Below are 13,135 nucleotides of genomic sequence, written 5' to 3' on the forward strand. Positions count from 1 at the left end.
AACACAGACGCACAACGCAAGGGGTTAATGCGAGTCCTGCCGTAGATGCCTATGGCATAGCTTTAGTTTTTACAACATGCCATTCACTGTGATAGAGAGCGAGCTTTGTATAGTTTTTCTCTTTCAACAGTCTCTACCGGCGTAGCATATCACCTAGCATAGATTTTCTGTTTCAGCTGCTCACTGCTCAGTTGCTGTATTGAACTAACACTAATGCTACCTAACATCAGCTTTTACTGTAGCTGATTGTCCAGTATCGAGTGCTGTGGGTTTTTGGCAGGCAGTCGTCTCTTGCACAAATTGCTCAGGTTGACATAAAGTAAGTAATGATGTTTCACAGTGCTCAGTTTTACTCAAGCAATGTGACTTAATGGGCTGTGACAGAACACACAGAGTGCCTGGAACATCTTTGCCAAATATGTGGGCTGCCTCACCATTCAAGATGCGGTTTGCATCAAGGATGGATAATAATTACAACAGTATCAACTACAATAAGAATAGCAGTAAGGATGATGGCATATATACTTTGTAATTTACTCGATTTTTCTTACTTGAAAGAGAGGAAGTGTGGAAAAAGTTATGTTGGATACTGCTTTCTGCAGTTGGCCTACTTATATGTTTCTTCTTTTAATTTGTCATTATAAACAGCTGTGTCTGTGACCATGGCACAGTGTGCCAGCTTTCCTGTAATGACCAAACTCCCAATTCTGTCACTGACCTTCAAACCATTTTAGACCTCTCCTGGAAGGATCCAGAAAACAATAGCTAACAGGGAGAAAGCCCAGAAAGCTCTTTTCAGTTGTGTTGCGAGCTTGTGTATTATTTCATATTAAACTAAATTGTGCTGCGGGGATAATTAAGAGTTTTAAAAGCAGCAAACATGCTTATTTATGGCAGTGTCTTTGGAATGGGTTCAATAACCAAAAAACTAAACTGATACCACTTTATTTCGAGGCTCCTTACACAAACATGTATTGTATACTGTTGAAGATCCATAGGCTTCTAGTTGACAGGTGTCTGAGAATGTAATAAGTAGTTTGAATGAGTGCATTAGTTTATTGGACTGAAAAGGGTGTGTCTGATGCTGAGTGGCCATAAAATATACACAGGGGAAGAGATATTGACCTTCCTTTACTTGACAAAAAGAGGGCTGCTCCTCTTATTGGCCATTCCTGTCAAAACAGTTCAATCTTGATAAAGCTTCATCATCAAGAGAACAATGGAATACACAGTACTGACACTCTGAAGAGGACATTCATCAACATCAACCACTGCACTTTGGACAGGAAAAGCTTGAGTTTTACGATGAACTTATTCAACTCTGCTCTTGGGAAAAACATCACTTTTGTGCATCCTGCATATTTCGAAATAAGTGGTTTATTTGGCATCCCAAATGTCAAGTATTACTATGTCTTTCTCTTTTTTGTTTATGTTATTTCAGTGCTGGGAAACACAGTTGTGATGGCCATAATAATTTTAGATCATGATCTGAGAACTCCAAAATATATTGCAGTTTTTAATTTTGCATTTGTCGATCTGTTTGGTAGCTCTGCTTTGGTGCCAAAGCTTCTTGACATCTTTCTGTTTAACCATCGCTACATCCCCTACAACGACTGCTTGACATACCTGTTTTTCTGCTACACCTGCCTTTCGATGCAGACTCTTAATCTGGTCGCACTCTCCTATGACAGACTGATGGCTATCATCTTCCCACTGCATTATCAAGTGAGGGTGACCCACAGGTTCATGCTGTCTTTGATTGCCTCTTTCTGGGTCTTTGTCATTACTGTTATGTTTATTGTAGTTGGTCTTCTCACAAGACTTTCCTTCTGTAAATCTGTGGTTATTAACAGCTATTTCTGTGACCACGGGCAGATATACCGGCTTGCCTGCAATGACTATACACCCAGCTTTGTTATTAGTGTTTTGTTACCACTTCTTATTATTTGGCTTCCTCTGATATTTATCTTGTTTAGTTACCTATATATTGGCTATGCATTGTCTAAAGTGGCCACACTTCGGGAAAGAGTGAAAGCCTTTAAAACCTGCACAGCTCATCTGTCATTAGTGGCAATCTATTTCCTCCCAATATTAATCACATTTACTTTAATGGAAAAAATACATCCAAATGCCAGGATTATAAACCTGTCTCTGACCTCCATCTTTCCTCCCATGTTGAACCCAATCATTTATGTTCTGCAGACACAAGAAATCAAAGAATCTGTAAAAAGATTGTTTAAGATCAGAGTGCAGTCCAAAATTACAGTTAAGAAAGGAACCATAATGTGAGCATTTTTGATGTTTGGGCCTTCTGTTTATGCCAATATTTGTGTTACAGTAAAACATCCATTATAAACACTAGATTTATTTTGTAACATCACACAAATGTCTGAAAAGTGGTTATGTATTACCAAATTATTATTATTATCAAATAAATTAGGAGTTTTAAGAACAATTACTGAAATTTAAACCATTTTTAAATATATCAATAAATTGCAATATAGTAAAACTATCATATATACTTCTCTTACAGTGTATGAACTGACATACAGATTAAGTATATTACAACAAAGGAATCATATGCACCAAATGCTTCACATAAAAAACACAGATTGAGCAGAAAAACACAGATAGAAAATGAATGAACAATAAAATATAGTGACTACATTTTTCTTCTTTTTTTTGTGCTGGCAGTTATTTAAAACAAAAATGTCTGATTTGTAATCTATGCATTATTCATATTTGAGAGGTGTTATAAAATTAGAAAACAGGCTATGCTGAAGTTGATCCATATGGAGTCACTGCTTAAATTGTGAACACTGATGTGTTGGTTGTTGCAAAATAAATACCTCAGAAAAATGTATGCTTGTATTTCTTAAATCAATAATCAAGCAAAAATGATCAAGCAATTAATGTTTCTGTACAATGATTTCCAATGTATGTAAAAAAGGTAAAGTTTGGATTTCTAAAATGCATAATAAATTATTTAGTGTGAAAAAAATACCAGCCTCATCATTTCATATTAAAGTGAGTGATGGCTGGATCAGACGTGCTATGATTAGTTGGGTCTTGCCAGTCACCCAACCAAGACACGGGAAGAGTTTATGGCACTGTCGTTGTTAGATCTGGCACGGTGCCCATTGTCAAAGACAAAAAAATAGTGTAGTCTGATCCCGGCATTAATTTAAGCATAAAGTAGCAAAAAATAACCAGGACCAGACTTATGCTGTGTGCTGTATAAAATCACATCATGGTTGCTCACAGAAAAAGTTATTGACCAACTTTCGTCAAATCAACCAGGACCAAAATGCTAAGGATTACAGCCTTAAATCAATAATCAAGCAAATAAGTAATTGGGATCAAACAATTTCTATTCCTGTACATAATAACTTGATGGATTACACAGTCTACTGTATGTGTGGAAGCTTATTTTGTTACAAGACAAGATAAGATAGATAAGATAAGATAAGATAAAACTTTATTTCATCAACATTTGGGCATTACAGCAGCATGTAATAGCAGTGGGAAGAAAAATGGCAACAGAGATAGAGAAATCCAAAATAATGAAATACAAAATAAAAAAGTAGACTATATATATGTAGATATTATACAAAATTTCATTTTGCTTGTATAATATAATATTACAAAAGTTTGTCTACATTTTTTGATATCTTTTGATGAAAAATCCAAAGTCTATGAATGGTGAATTTGAAAACAAAAAATAAAAGCCATTCTTAAAATGAACACACCGACACCAGTTTGATTAATATTCTCTTGACTGCATGATTTAGGAAAAAAACAGATGTCTGTTTTTGCAAGTGAACCATTCATGTAAAGAAGCTCCATTTTGTATTTCTAAAACAAATGATACATTTATAGTGATCAAATATTGTGATGTTTTTTATCAGTGTTACAATGGGACATTCTTTCTGCATCTGGAAAATCATTTTGCATTTATTTTATGACTTCGAATAAGAAAACTGTTAACAATCTGTACATTTATGGTCATGCTTTACATCAAACTTCTCCAGCAATTCTGGGGCATACTGCATAAGTACTGTATAAGTTGATCGTGAAGCAGATACAGGAAGTGTAGATTCTGTGGAGCTGCCCTGCCCTTTTGTGCCTATATGTTTTGTCATTTATCATTGTAGCCATAAAAAATACAGCTGAATGAACGCTCAGAGATATTTATTTAGTATCTCTTCTTAAAATAAGTCTCACTGGCTAACGTACAGCAGACATATGGGAACAGACATTGATCTAATAGATTACCCTAAATTGCTACCAGAGTCATATATCACCTGACAGTTAAACCTGGACTGAGCCCTGTTACCAAAAAGAAAAAGAATCTCCATCAACATAAGATGACACAGTCCTGACGCTGATGAACAGAAGAGGACACTTCTTTATGTAAATCACTGGGCTGTGGACAGTTTTACAATGCAGTTATTCAACCCTGCTCTTGAGAAAAACATCACTTTTGTGCATCCTGCATATCTCACAATTAGTGGTTCATCTGCCATTGCAAACATAAAACATTACGATGTGTTTCTCTTCTTTGTTTATATTGTTTCAGTGCTGGGAAACACAGCTGTAATGGCCATAATATACTTGGATCATAATCTGAGAACTCCAAAATATGTTTCAGTTCCTAACCCAGTTTTTTTTTTCGATCTGTTTGGTAGCTCTGCTTTGGTGACGAAGTTTCTTGACATCTTTCTGTTTAACCATCATTCCATCCTCTACAACTACTGCTTGACGTACCTGTTTTTCTGCTACACCCCCCTTTCAATGTTGTTGTTTAATCTGCTTGCACTGTCCTATGACAGTCTGATAGCTATCACCTTCCCACTGTATTATCAAGTGAGGGTGACCCACAGGTTAAAGGATAACTGTCGTTTTTTACAACCTGGACTTTATTTGTAGCATTAAGTACGACCATTTAGACACCCCGACAACTTTGGTGGCATTTGGAGTCGTTTTGAAGAAATTAGCCCCAGAGGAGCGGTGCGTATATCCGTATAATGCGAGTTATCGGGGCACCCGTGCGTAGCCTCTATAAACGCATAATCTGCGGCGAAACTCGTTCATATTCCAGTATTTTGTTAATATATGCTGGCGCTATTCCCCTCTGAGCCCGTGGTGGCATGTTATCAACATCCAGTGTCTCTAGACAACTACTTCTGACGTGGATGACGTCATTTTCGAGCGCCGCGCGCTGCGAGCAGCCAGCCACAACACGGCTAACTCTGCGGCGGTCGGCTAGTTTAGCTGTAGTTCGCGACTGTTATTTTTCACAAAATGGATGAATATTTTTCCGACTCTGAGGTGGTGGACGATGACTTTGTTTACGATGAACGTCCTTACCGTTTTGAGCCAGAGTACACGGACGAGGAGCTCGTTGAAAGGAGGAAGTGGAGGCAGAGAGAGGAACAGCTGGCCAAACAACAACAAACGGCTGCGCGTCCACGAGTAGACGGTAACTGGTGGTGTTCTTGTGGACAATGTTCATCGATGACAACAGAGGAGGATATGTTCATCGATGACAACAGAGGAGGATGTGTCAATAAACGTCTGTATCACAACACTGGAGGATTTCCGCACTATGACAAACCGGGCTGTGGTGGGGACGTTTTTTCGTGTCCCTAAAGTGAACCGGAAGACCCAGCCAAAGCCTGCAGGACCAAATGGGCAACTTTCGATTGAGTAAGTAGCTTACACACGTATAGATTGTTTATTTGCCTTGGTTTTGTTTGCCAGAAGTTTATCATTGTTTATCCAGTGTTGTGATACAGACATTTATTGACACATCCTCCTCTGTTGTCATCGATGAACATTGTCCACAAGAACACCACCAGCTACCGTCTACTCGTGGACGCGCAGCCGTTTGTTGTTGTTTGGCCAGCTGTTCCTCTCTCTGCCTCCGCGTCCTCCTTTCAACGAGCTCCTCGTCCGTGTACTCTGGCTCAAAACGGTAAGAACGTCCATCGTAAACAAAGTCATCGTCCACCACCTCAGAGTCGGAAAAATATTCATTCATTTTGTGAAAGATAGCAGTCGCGAACTACAGCTAAACTAGCCGACCGCCGCAGAGTTAGCCGTGTTGTGGCTGGCTGCTCGCAGCGCGCGGCGCTCGAAAAAAGACACTGGATGTTGATAACATGCCACCACGGGCTCAGAGGGGGATAGCGCCAGCATATCTTAACAAAATACTGGAATATGAACGAGTTTCGCCGCAGATTATGCATTTATAGAGGCTACGCACGGGTGCCCCGATAACTCGCATTATACGGATATACACGCCGCTCCTCTGGGGCTAATTTCTTCAAAACGACTCCAAATGCCACCAAAGTTGTCGGGGTGTCTAAATGGTCGTACTTAATGCTACAAATAAAGTCCAGGTTGTAAAAAACGAAAGTTATCCTTTAATGTTGTCTTTGAGTGCCTCTTTCTGGGTTTTTGTTGTAATTGCTGTTCTCATTGCAGTTGGTCTTCTCACAAGACTTTCCTTCTGTAAATCTGTGGTTATTAACAGCTATTTCTGTGACCATTGGCAGATATACCGGCTTTCCTGTAATGATAATTTCCCCAATTATGTCATTAGTTGTTTCTACCCAGTTCTTTTGTTTTGGCTTCCACTCATTTTTATCTTGTTCAGTTATTTATATATACTCAAGGCCTTTAAAACATGCATAGGTCATCTCTCGTTCGTGGCAGTCTATTTTATCCTACTGTTAATTACATTTACATTGATGGAGAACATACAGCCAAATGCCAGGATCATAAACCTGTCTCTGACCTCCTCCAATGTTGAACCCAATCATTTTTGTTCAACAGACACAAGAAATCAAAGAATCTGTGAAAAAGTTATTTAAAATCAGAGTGCGGTCCAAAATAACTATGAAAAAAATAACCATAATGTGAGTTTTTCTATTTGCTGTCTTTTTTGGTGTTTTATTTATAGTAAATTGCCCATTCTACTGTTGGCGGAGTGTGCAGATGCCGCGGCTCGTAGCTCCCATGTTAACGTTATTGTTTGTTTGTTTTTACTCGTTTCCACGTTAACTACTCTTCTGGAAGCTCTGACACAGTACAGCAGGTCTGAACTGTGGAACTTTGTACAGTTCAGACTCCACACACCCCCTAAATTTAACTTTATTCCACCGGAGCTGCTACTGACCGCAGAGCCCACCACCATCCCCCCACTGCTGCCAAGGAGACGGAGGAGGCACCGTAAACAAAAGCATGGCAAGAGAGCCGGCTTGTGTGCTAGGCTATAAGCTAACCCTCACAGACTGGCTCTCCCCAGTCTCTTCCTCACCAATGCCAGGTCACCAACAAAATCGACGAGGTCTGTCTAAGGATAGTCTCCCGCCGGATGGACAGCTGTGTTACCGTTGTCACAGAGACCTGGCTGGACGACAACATCCCGGACGCAGCGGTGGAGATAGCGGGGCACTCTCTGTTCTGGGCGGACAGCACTGCAGCTTCAGGTAAGAGCAGAGGCGGAGGTTTGGTGCTGTATGTGCACAATGCCTAGTGTACAGCCACACTTATTCCTGCCTACAAGCCTCTGGTCTGCAGAACAAAGCCGACCACCATGACAGTACAGATATGTACTGAGGAGGCCCTTCTCTGCACTTCAGGACTGCTTCGAGCTTACAGACTGGACTGTGTTCAGAGAAGAGACAGACCTTGAGGAGTACACATCATCTGTATTGTCCTATGTTTAGTTCTGCACTGATGCTGTCCTCCCAGTCAAGACCATCACAGTGTTTCCCAACCAGAAACCATGGCTGGACAGCACAGTGCGGTCCCTGCTGAAAGCCCAGGATACTGCCTACAGAGCTGGTGACAGGCTGGCTTATAGCAGGGCCCGAGCAGAGCTGAAGAAAGGAATTAAGCAGGCCAAGCTCCGGTACAAAAACAAAATTGAAGATCACTTCAATAACAACAACCTCCAGAACATGTGGAGAGGCATCAGAACCATAACGGACTACAAGCCTAACACTCAGCATGCCAGCCACGACCCCACCCTGCCTGACACCTTAAACAGCTTCTTTGCCCGCTTCGACACATCAGGCAGCAGAGAAGCTACACACCTACCCCGGCTGGAGGAGAAGCACCAGCCCCTCGTCCTGCAGCAGCACCAGGTGACATCCACCCTGAGGAGGATCAACACCCGCAGAGCTACAGGACCGGATAAGGTGTCAGGCAAGACTTTGAGGACATGCGCTGACCAGCTAGCAGGAGTGTTTCTGGACATCTTCAATCTGTCCGTGCAGGTGTCTATGGTTCCTGAGTGCCTCAAGTCCTCCACCATCATTCCGGTACCTAAGAAGACATCCATCACCTACCTGAATGACTACTGGCCTGTTGCTCTGACCCCGCTAATCATGAAGTGCTTTGATCGGATTATTCTCAGGTACATCAGAGGCTTCATCCCCTTGGACCTAGACAGCCTTCAGTTCGCCGACAGAGGGTACACAGAGGATGCTGCCTCCATCACCCTGCACACAGCCCTGACCCACCTGCAGCAGCCCAACATCTACACCAGGATGCTATTTGTAGACTTTAGCTCAGATTTTAACACCGTCATCCCAGACAAGCTGGCACTGAAGCTACACGCAGTGGGTCTGCCTGCAGCACTGTGCCACTGGATCAGAGACTTTCTCACCAACAGGCCTCAGGTGGTGAGAATAGGGAACACTACATAATCCCCTCTGGTCCTCAGTACGGGCACGCCACAGGGTTGTGTGCTCAGCCCAGCCCTCTTTACCATGTTTACTCACGACTGTGCTGCCATACACCCCACCTTTAAATTGAAATGGTTCAATGCAGAGTATTTAGTCGTATTTATTTTGTGGGCAGGTGTTAAATCTGGAGCAAAAACAAAAATCTTACAAAGGAATGTAGGTTTGTCTTGTTTACATTTATAATAAAGCAAACAAGTTATTGTGATCAACAGATTCGTGTCTCTACAAGTTTCTCGTCTTCTGTGTATCTGCAAGTTAATTTTTATTATTTTTCACGTCTTTGATGAAAATCAAAAACATATAAAGAAGCTAAATATTGTGTTTCTGAAATCAGTTTATTATCTTGTTTATTGTTATAAATGTGTTGTTGTTTGTCTCCATAACGACTGAATGTTCTCTCTGCATCTAAAAAAAAAATTAGTATTTTTTAATAACTTAATAACACCCCCCCTCAACAAAACCCCCACCCTGTAATATGGGACAAGGACAGCTGAGGAAGAGCAACAGAGGGTTACAGCACTAGACAAGGGCACCCATGCGCAGCCTCTATATAACGCATAGCGGTCGGCTAGTTTAGCTGTAATTTGGCACAGCTATGGTTTGTTATTGCGTATTCGTAGCTGACCGCCACAGAGTTAGCCGTGTTGTGGCTGGCTGCTCGCAGCGCGTGGCGTTCGGAAATGACATCATCCACGTCAGAGGTAGTTGCCTAGAGACGCCGGCTGTTGATAACATGCCACCACGGGCTCAGATGGGAATAGCACCAGCATATCAGAACAAAATATTGGAATACGAACGAGTTTCGCCGCAGATTATGCGTTATATAGAGGCTGCGCATGGATGCCCCGAGTACTCGCATTATACGGATATACGTGCCGCTCCAATGGGGCTAATTTCTTCAAAACGACTCCATATGCCACTAAAGTTGTCTGGGTGAGTAAATGGTCGTATTTAATGCTAGAAATAAGGTCCAGGTTGTAAAAAATGAAAGTTATCCTTTAATGCGGTTTATGGCTTTGTGCGTCACTGTGGATGTCTTTGGAAGTGATGGACTGATGTGGGTGTGGTTAGGTCACATTTAATTGTCAAGTAGCCTGGCAACATAAGTAATCAACCCCACAACTGTCTCACAATGATTCAAATTCTACATAATTTTGATTGGAGAATGGAAATTCACCTTTTTCCAAGTGAGTGCCACGCACTTCACACCAGTGAGACTGCATAGACCAAACTATACAGCCTGAAATAACAAATCTTGTCCAAAAGAATTGTGTTAATGTCTGACACCATTGCTCATAGTCAAAGGCTGATTCAGAAAAAAGTCTTTTTGGAGCTTTTAAAGATTATAAATTTTGGGAACAACTAAGATGATGAGAGAATTCTTAAGCACAAAAGTACAGTAGTAGTTTGATCAAAGATGATATTCAAGACTTTTACTCATCCCAATTGATGATGGTAAAATTTGTACACTAAACATTGACACTTTAAAACCTCTTAACACAGTGAACTCTTTTCTGATGTGGGGCTTTGGCCTGAGGTAGAGAAAGTGTACAGTGGCCACAGGGGAACAGTGTGCTACAACTGACAGAGACACAGAAGAGCACTGCTCAGAAAGAGAAAGAGAGAGGGAGGGAGAGGAGCTTGCCTCTGTCTACACCAGAGAACAGTGAAAAGTCTTCAAATGGAGTTTTTCAACTCAGCTCTTGGAAAAAACATCACGTTTGTGCGTCCTGCATATTTCATAATAAGTGGTTTGATTGGTATACCAAATATGAAGCCTTACTATGTGTTTCTCTTTTTCATTTACATTGTTTCAGTGGTGGGAAACACACTTGTGATGACTTTGATAGTTCTGGATCATAATCTGAGAACTCCAAAATATATTGCAGTTTTTAATTTAGCATTTGTGGACCTATTTGGTAGCTCTGCTTTGGTGCCAAAGCTTCTTGACATCTTTCTGTTTAACCATCGCTCCATCCTCTACAACGACTGCTTGGCTTTCCTTTTTTTCTGCTACATCTGCCATTCGATGCAGTCTCTAAATTTAGTTGCACTGTCCTATGACAGACTGATAGCTATCATCTTCCCACTGCACTATCAAGTGAAGGTGACCAACAGGTTCATGCTGTCTTTGATTGCCTCTTTCTGGCTCCTTGCGATTACTTTTACAGTGATTGCAATTGGACTTCTCACAAGACTTTCCTTCTGTAAATCTGTGGTTATTAACAGCTATTTCTGTGACCATGGCCCTTTATACCGGCTTGGTTGCAATGATGTTACCCCCAGCCGTGTGATTGCTGGTTTGTCACAATATCTTATTCTTTGGGTTCCACTCATGTTTATTCTGGCAAGTTACTGCGGTATTGCCTACTCTTTGTCAAAAATTTCCACAGCCAAAGAAAGAGTGAAGGCCTTTAAAACATGTACTGGTCACCTTTCATTGGTGTCAATGTATTTCTTCCCTGTCATATTTGTTTTTTCCTTTCAACAAACAGTACATCCAAATGCCAGAATCATAAACATGTCTTTGACCACTATTATCCCTCCCATGTTGAACCCAATCATTTATGTTCTGCAGACACAGGAAATCAAACAATCATTGAAAAAAGTGTTGAAAATGAGAGGGCAATTTAAAATTGCAACAAATATATAAAACATATTTAGTCTTCAGCTTTTGTACTGAACTGCAAGATCCATGTTGAAATAGGTTGAGTGATTGACAGTTTAAAATTCAGCAGCACCATAGAAACAGAGGTGGAATGAATTAAGTTCTCTTTGTTGTTCTTTTGTTTAGTAGTTAATGTATGCAGAATGATTAGATTTTTGAGAGTTGCTTTTAAAGAGCAGTTACAATTGATTGAATTGAGTTACCTTTAAAACATTAAAACATGCATAGGTCATCTCTCGTTCGAATCTGTGAAAAAGTTATTAAAAATTAGAGTGCGGTCCAAAATAACGCTGAAAAAATTAACCATAATGTGAGTTTTTCTATTTGCTGTCTTTTTTGGTGTTTTATTGTAGTAAATTGCCCATTCTAAAAGTTAGAATTATCCTTTCAAACATCACACAAATTGAATTAAATCATAGTCACATTATCATAACACTATATAGCAAGTCTCCACACCACAAAATAATCAGTACAAACTCCTTTTACAGGGTATGAGTCCACTAAGGTTTGACTGTAGTCTCTGCCTGTATGATGAAAGATGAATGAATGAAGAACTGATTTCAAAAGAAGGCAATTGATATTATTTCATAGTAGTGTTTAAAGGCATACAACAAATCTATTCAGACAAATGTTTGTAGATAATCCACAAAAGTATTAATGTGCTCTACAAAGTTTTCAGAAGTAACAGAAGAAGAAAGATAGATGAAAGAATATGTAAATATTTGAAAAATCACAGTGAATGTAATTAGTACTTATTTTTGTCTTCATCTCGTTAAAAGCAAAAACAAAACAGCCTGATTTGTCTGTGTCGTTTGTTTTTATTTCTTCAAGGAGTAATAGAATAAAGCAGCCTACACTGAAATGGTTCAATGCAGAGTATTTAGTGAATTTTGCGGGCAGATGTTAAATCTGGAGCATATAAAGAAGTGTAGGTGTGTCTTGTTTACATTTATAACAGAACAAACAAGTTATTGTGATCAACAGATTCGTGTCTCTGCAAGTTTCTCTTCCTCTGTGTATCTGCAATTTAATTTTTTATTATTTTTCACGTCTTTGGTGAAAAAACAAAACCATATAAAGAAGCCAAATATTGTGTTTCTGAAATCAGTTTATTATGTTGTTTATTGTTACAAATGTGTTGTTATTTTTCTCCATAATGACTGAATGTTCTTTCTGCATCTAAAAAATAAATTAGTATTTTGGGCAGCATAATCAGGTGCTGAGAAGCTTAGCTGCAGGCATTGAAGAGAGAAGGAAGCAGGTGAATTCTGAACGTTCTAGAAAGGAGAGGTTAGTTGTGCAGTTTGTTCAAGAGGGGGAGAAAAATAGAGCTGCTAAGTCAGGGAAAAGGCAGGTAGGTGGCTGCCTGGTAGGGGCTGATGATTGGCAAATGCAGGTGGACTTGGGAGGAAAGCTAGTTGTGCCCCAGGAAATAGTTTATCGTAATCTGAGGCCGGACATTGTCTTATGGTCCATGAGTAAAAAGACTGTGTATTTTATTGAGTTAACAGTCCCTTGGGAAAATTCAGTGGAGGCAGCTTATGAAAGGAAGACAACTAAGTACTCTAAACCTAGACTCTAAACTTTCTACCCCCTACCCGAATAAGGGTTTATATTCAATCCCTACTTTCATCTTTGACTCTACCTCTTTACTTTCTACCCCCTGCCCGAACCAGGGTTTGCATCCCTGCACCCCACTTTTATTGGT

The 13,135-nt window shown here is 40.2% G+C and overlaps 3 protein-coding genes across 3 annotated transcripts; all 3 read left to right on the top strand.

Moving 5' to 3' along the window:
- Nucleotides 1–1,305: 1,305 nt before the first annotated feature.
- LOC121617397 (olfactory receptor 52K1-like) lies at nt 1,306–2,289 on the top strand. The gene has a single exon (XM_041952568.1). It carries the CDS (start codon nt 1,306–1,308, stop codon nt 2,287–2,289), a length of 984 nt encoding a protein of 327 aa, XP_041808502.1.
- Nucleotides 2,290–4,443: 2,154 nt separating this feature from the next.
- On the top strand, nt 4,444–6,878 carry LOC121617663 (olfactory receptor 1537-like). The gene is made up of 2 exons (XM_041952864.1): nt 4,444–4,883; nt 6,422–6,878. The coding sequence occupies exons 1-2, from the start codon at nt 4,444–4,446 to the stop codon at nt 6,876–6,878; spliced, it is 897 nt and encodes a 298-aa protein (XP_041808798.1).
- A 3,562-nt stretch (nt 6,879–10,440) lies between these two features.
- On the top strand, nt 10,441–11,412 carry LOC121617566 (olfactory receptor 1-like). Its single transcript, XM_041952758.1, has one exon. The coding sequence runs from the start codon at nt 10,441–10,443 to the stop codon at nt 11,410–11,412; it is 972 nt and encodes a 323-aa protein (XP_041808692.1).
- The last annotated feature ends 1,723 nt before the right edge of the window (nt 11,413–13,135 follow it).

This window comes from Chelmon rostratus, chromosome 14, assembly GCF_017976325.1.
Source record: "Chelmon rostratus isolate fCheRos1 chromosome 14, fCheRos1.pri, whole genome shotgun sequence".
Classification (NCBI taxonomy): domain Eukaryota; kingdom Metazoa; phylum Chordata; class Actinopteri; order Chaetodontiformes; family Chaetodontidae; genus Chelmon; species Chelmon rostratus.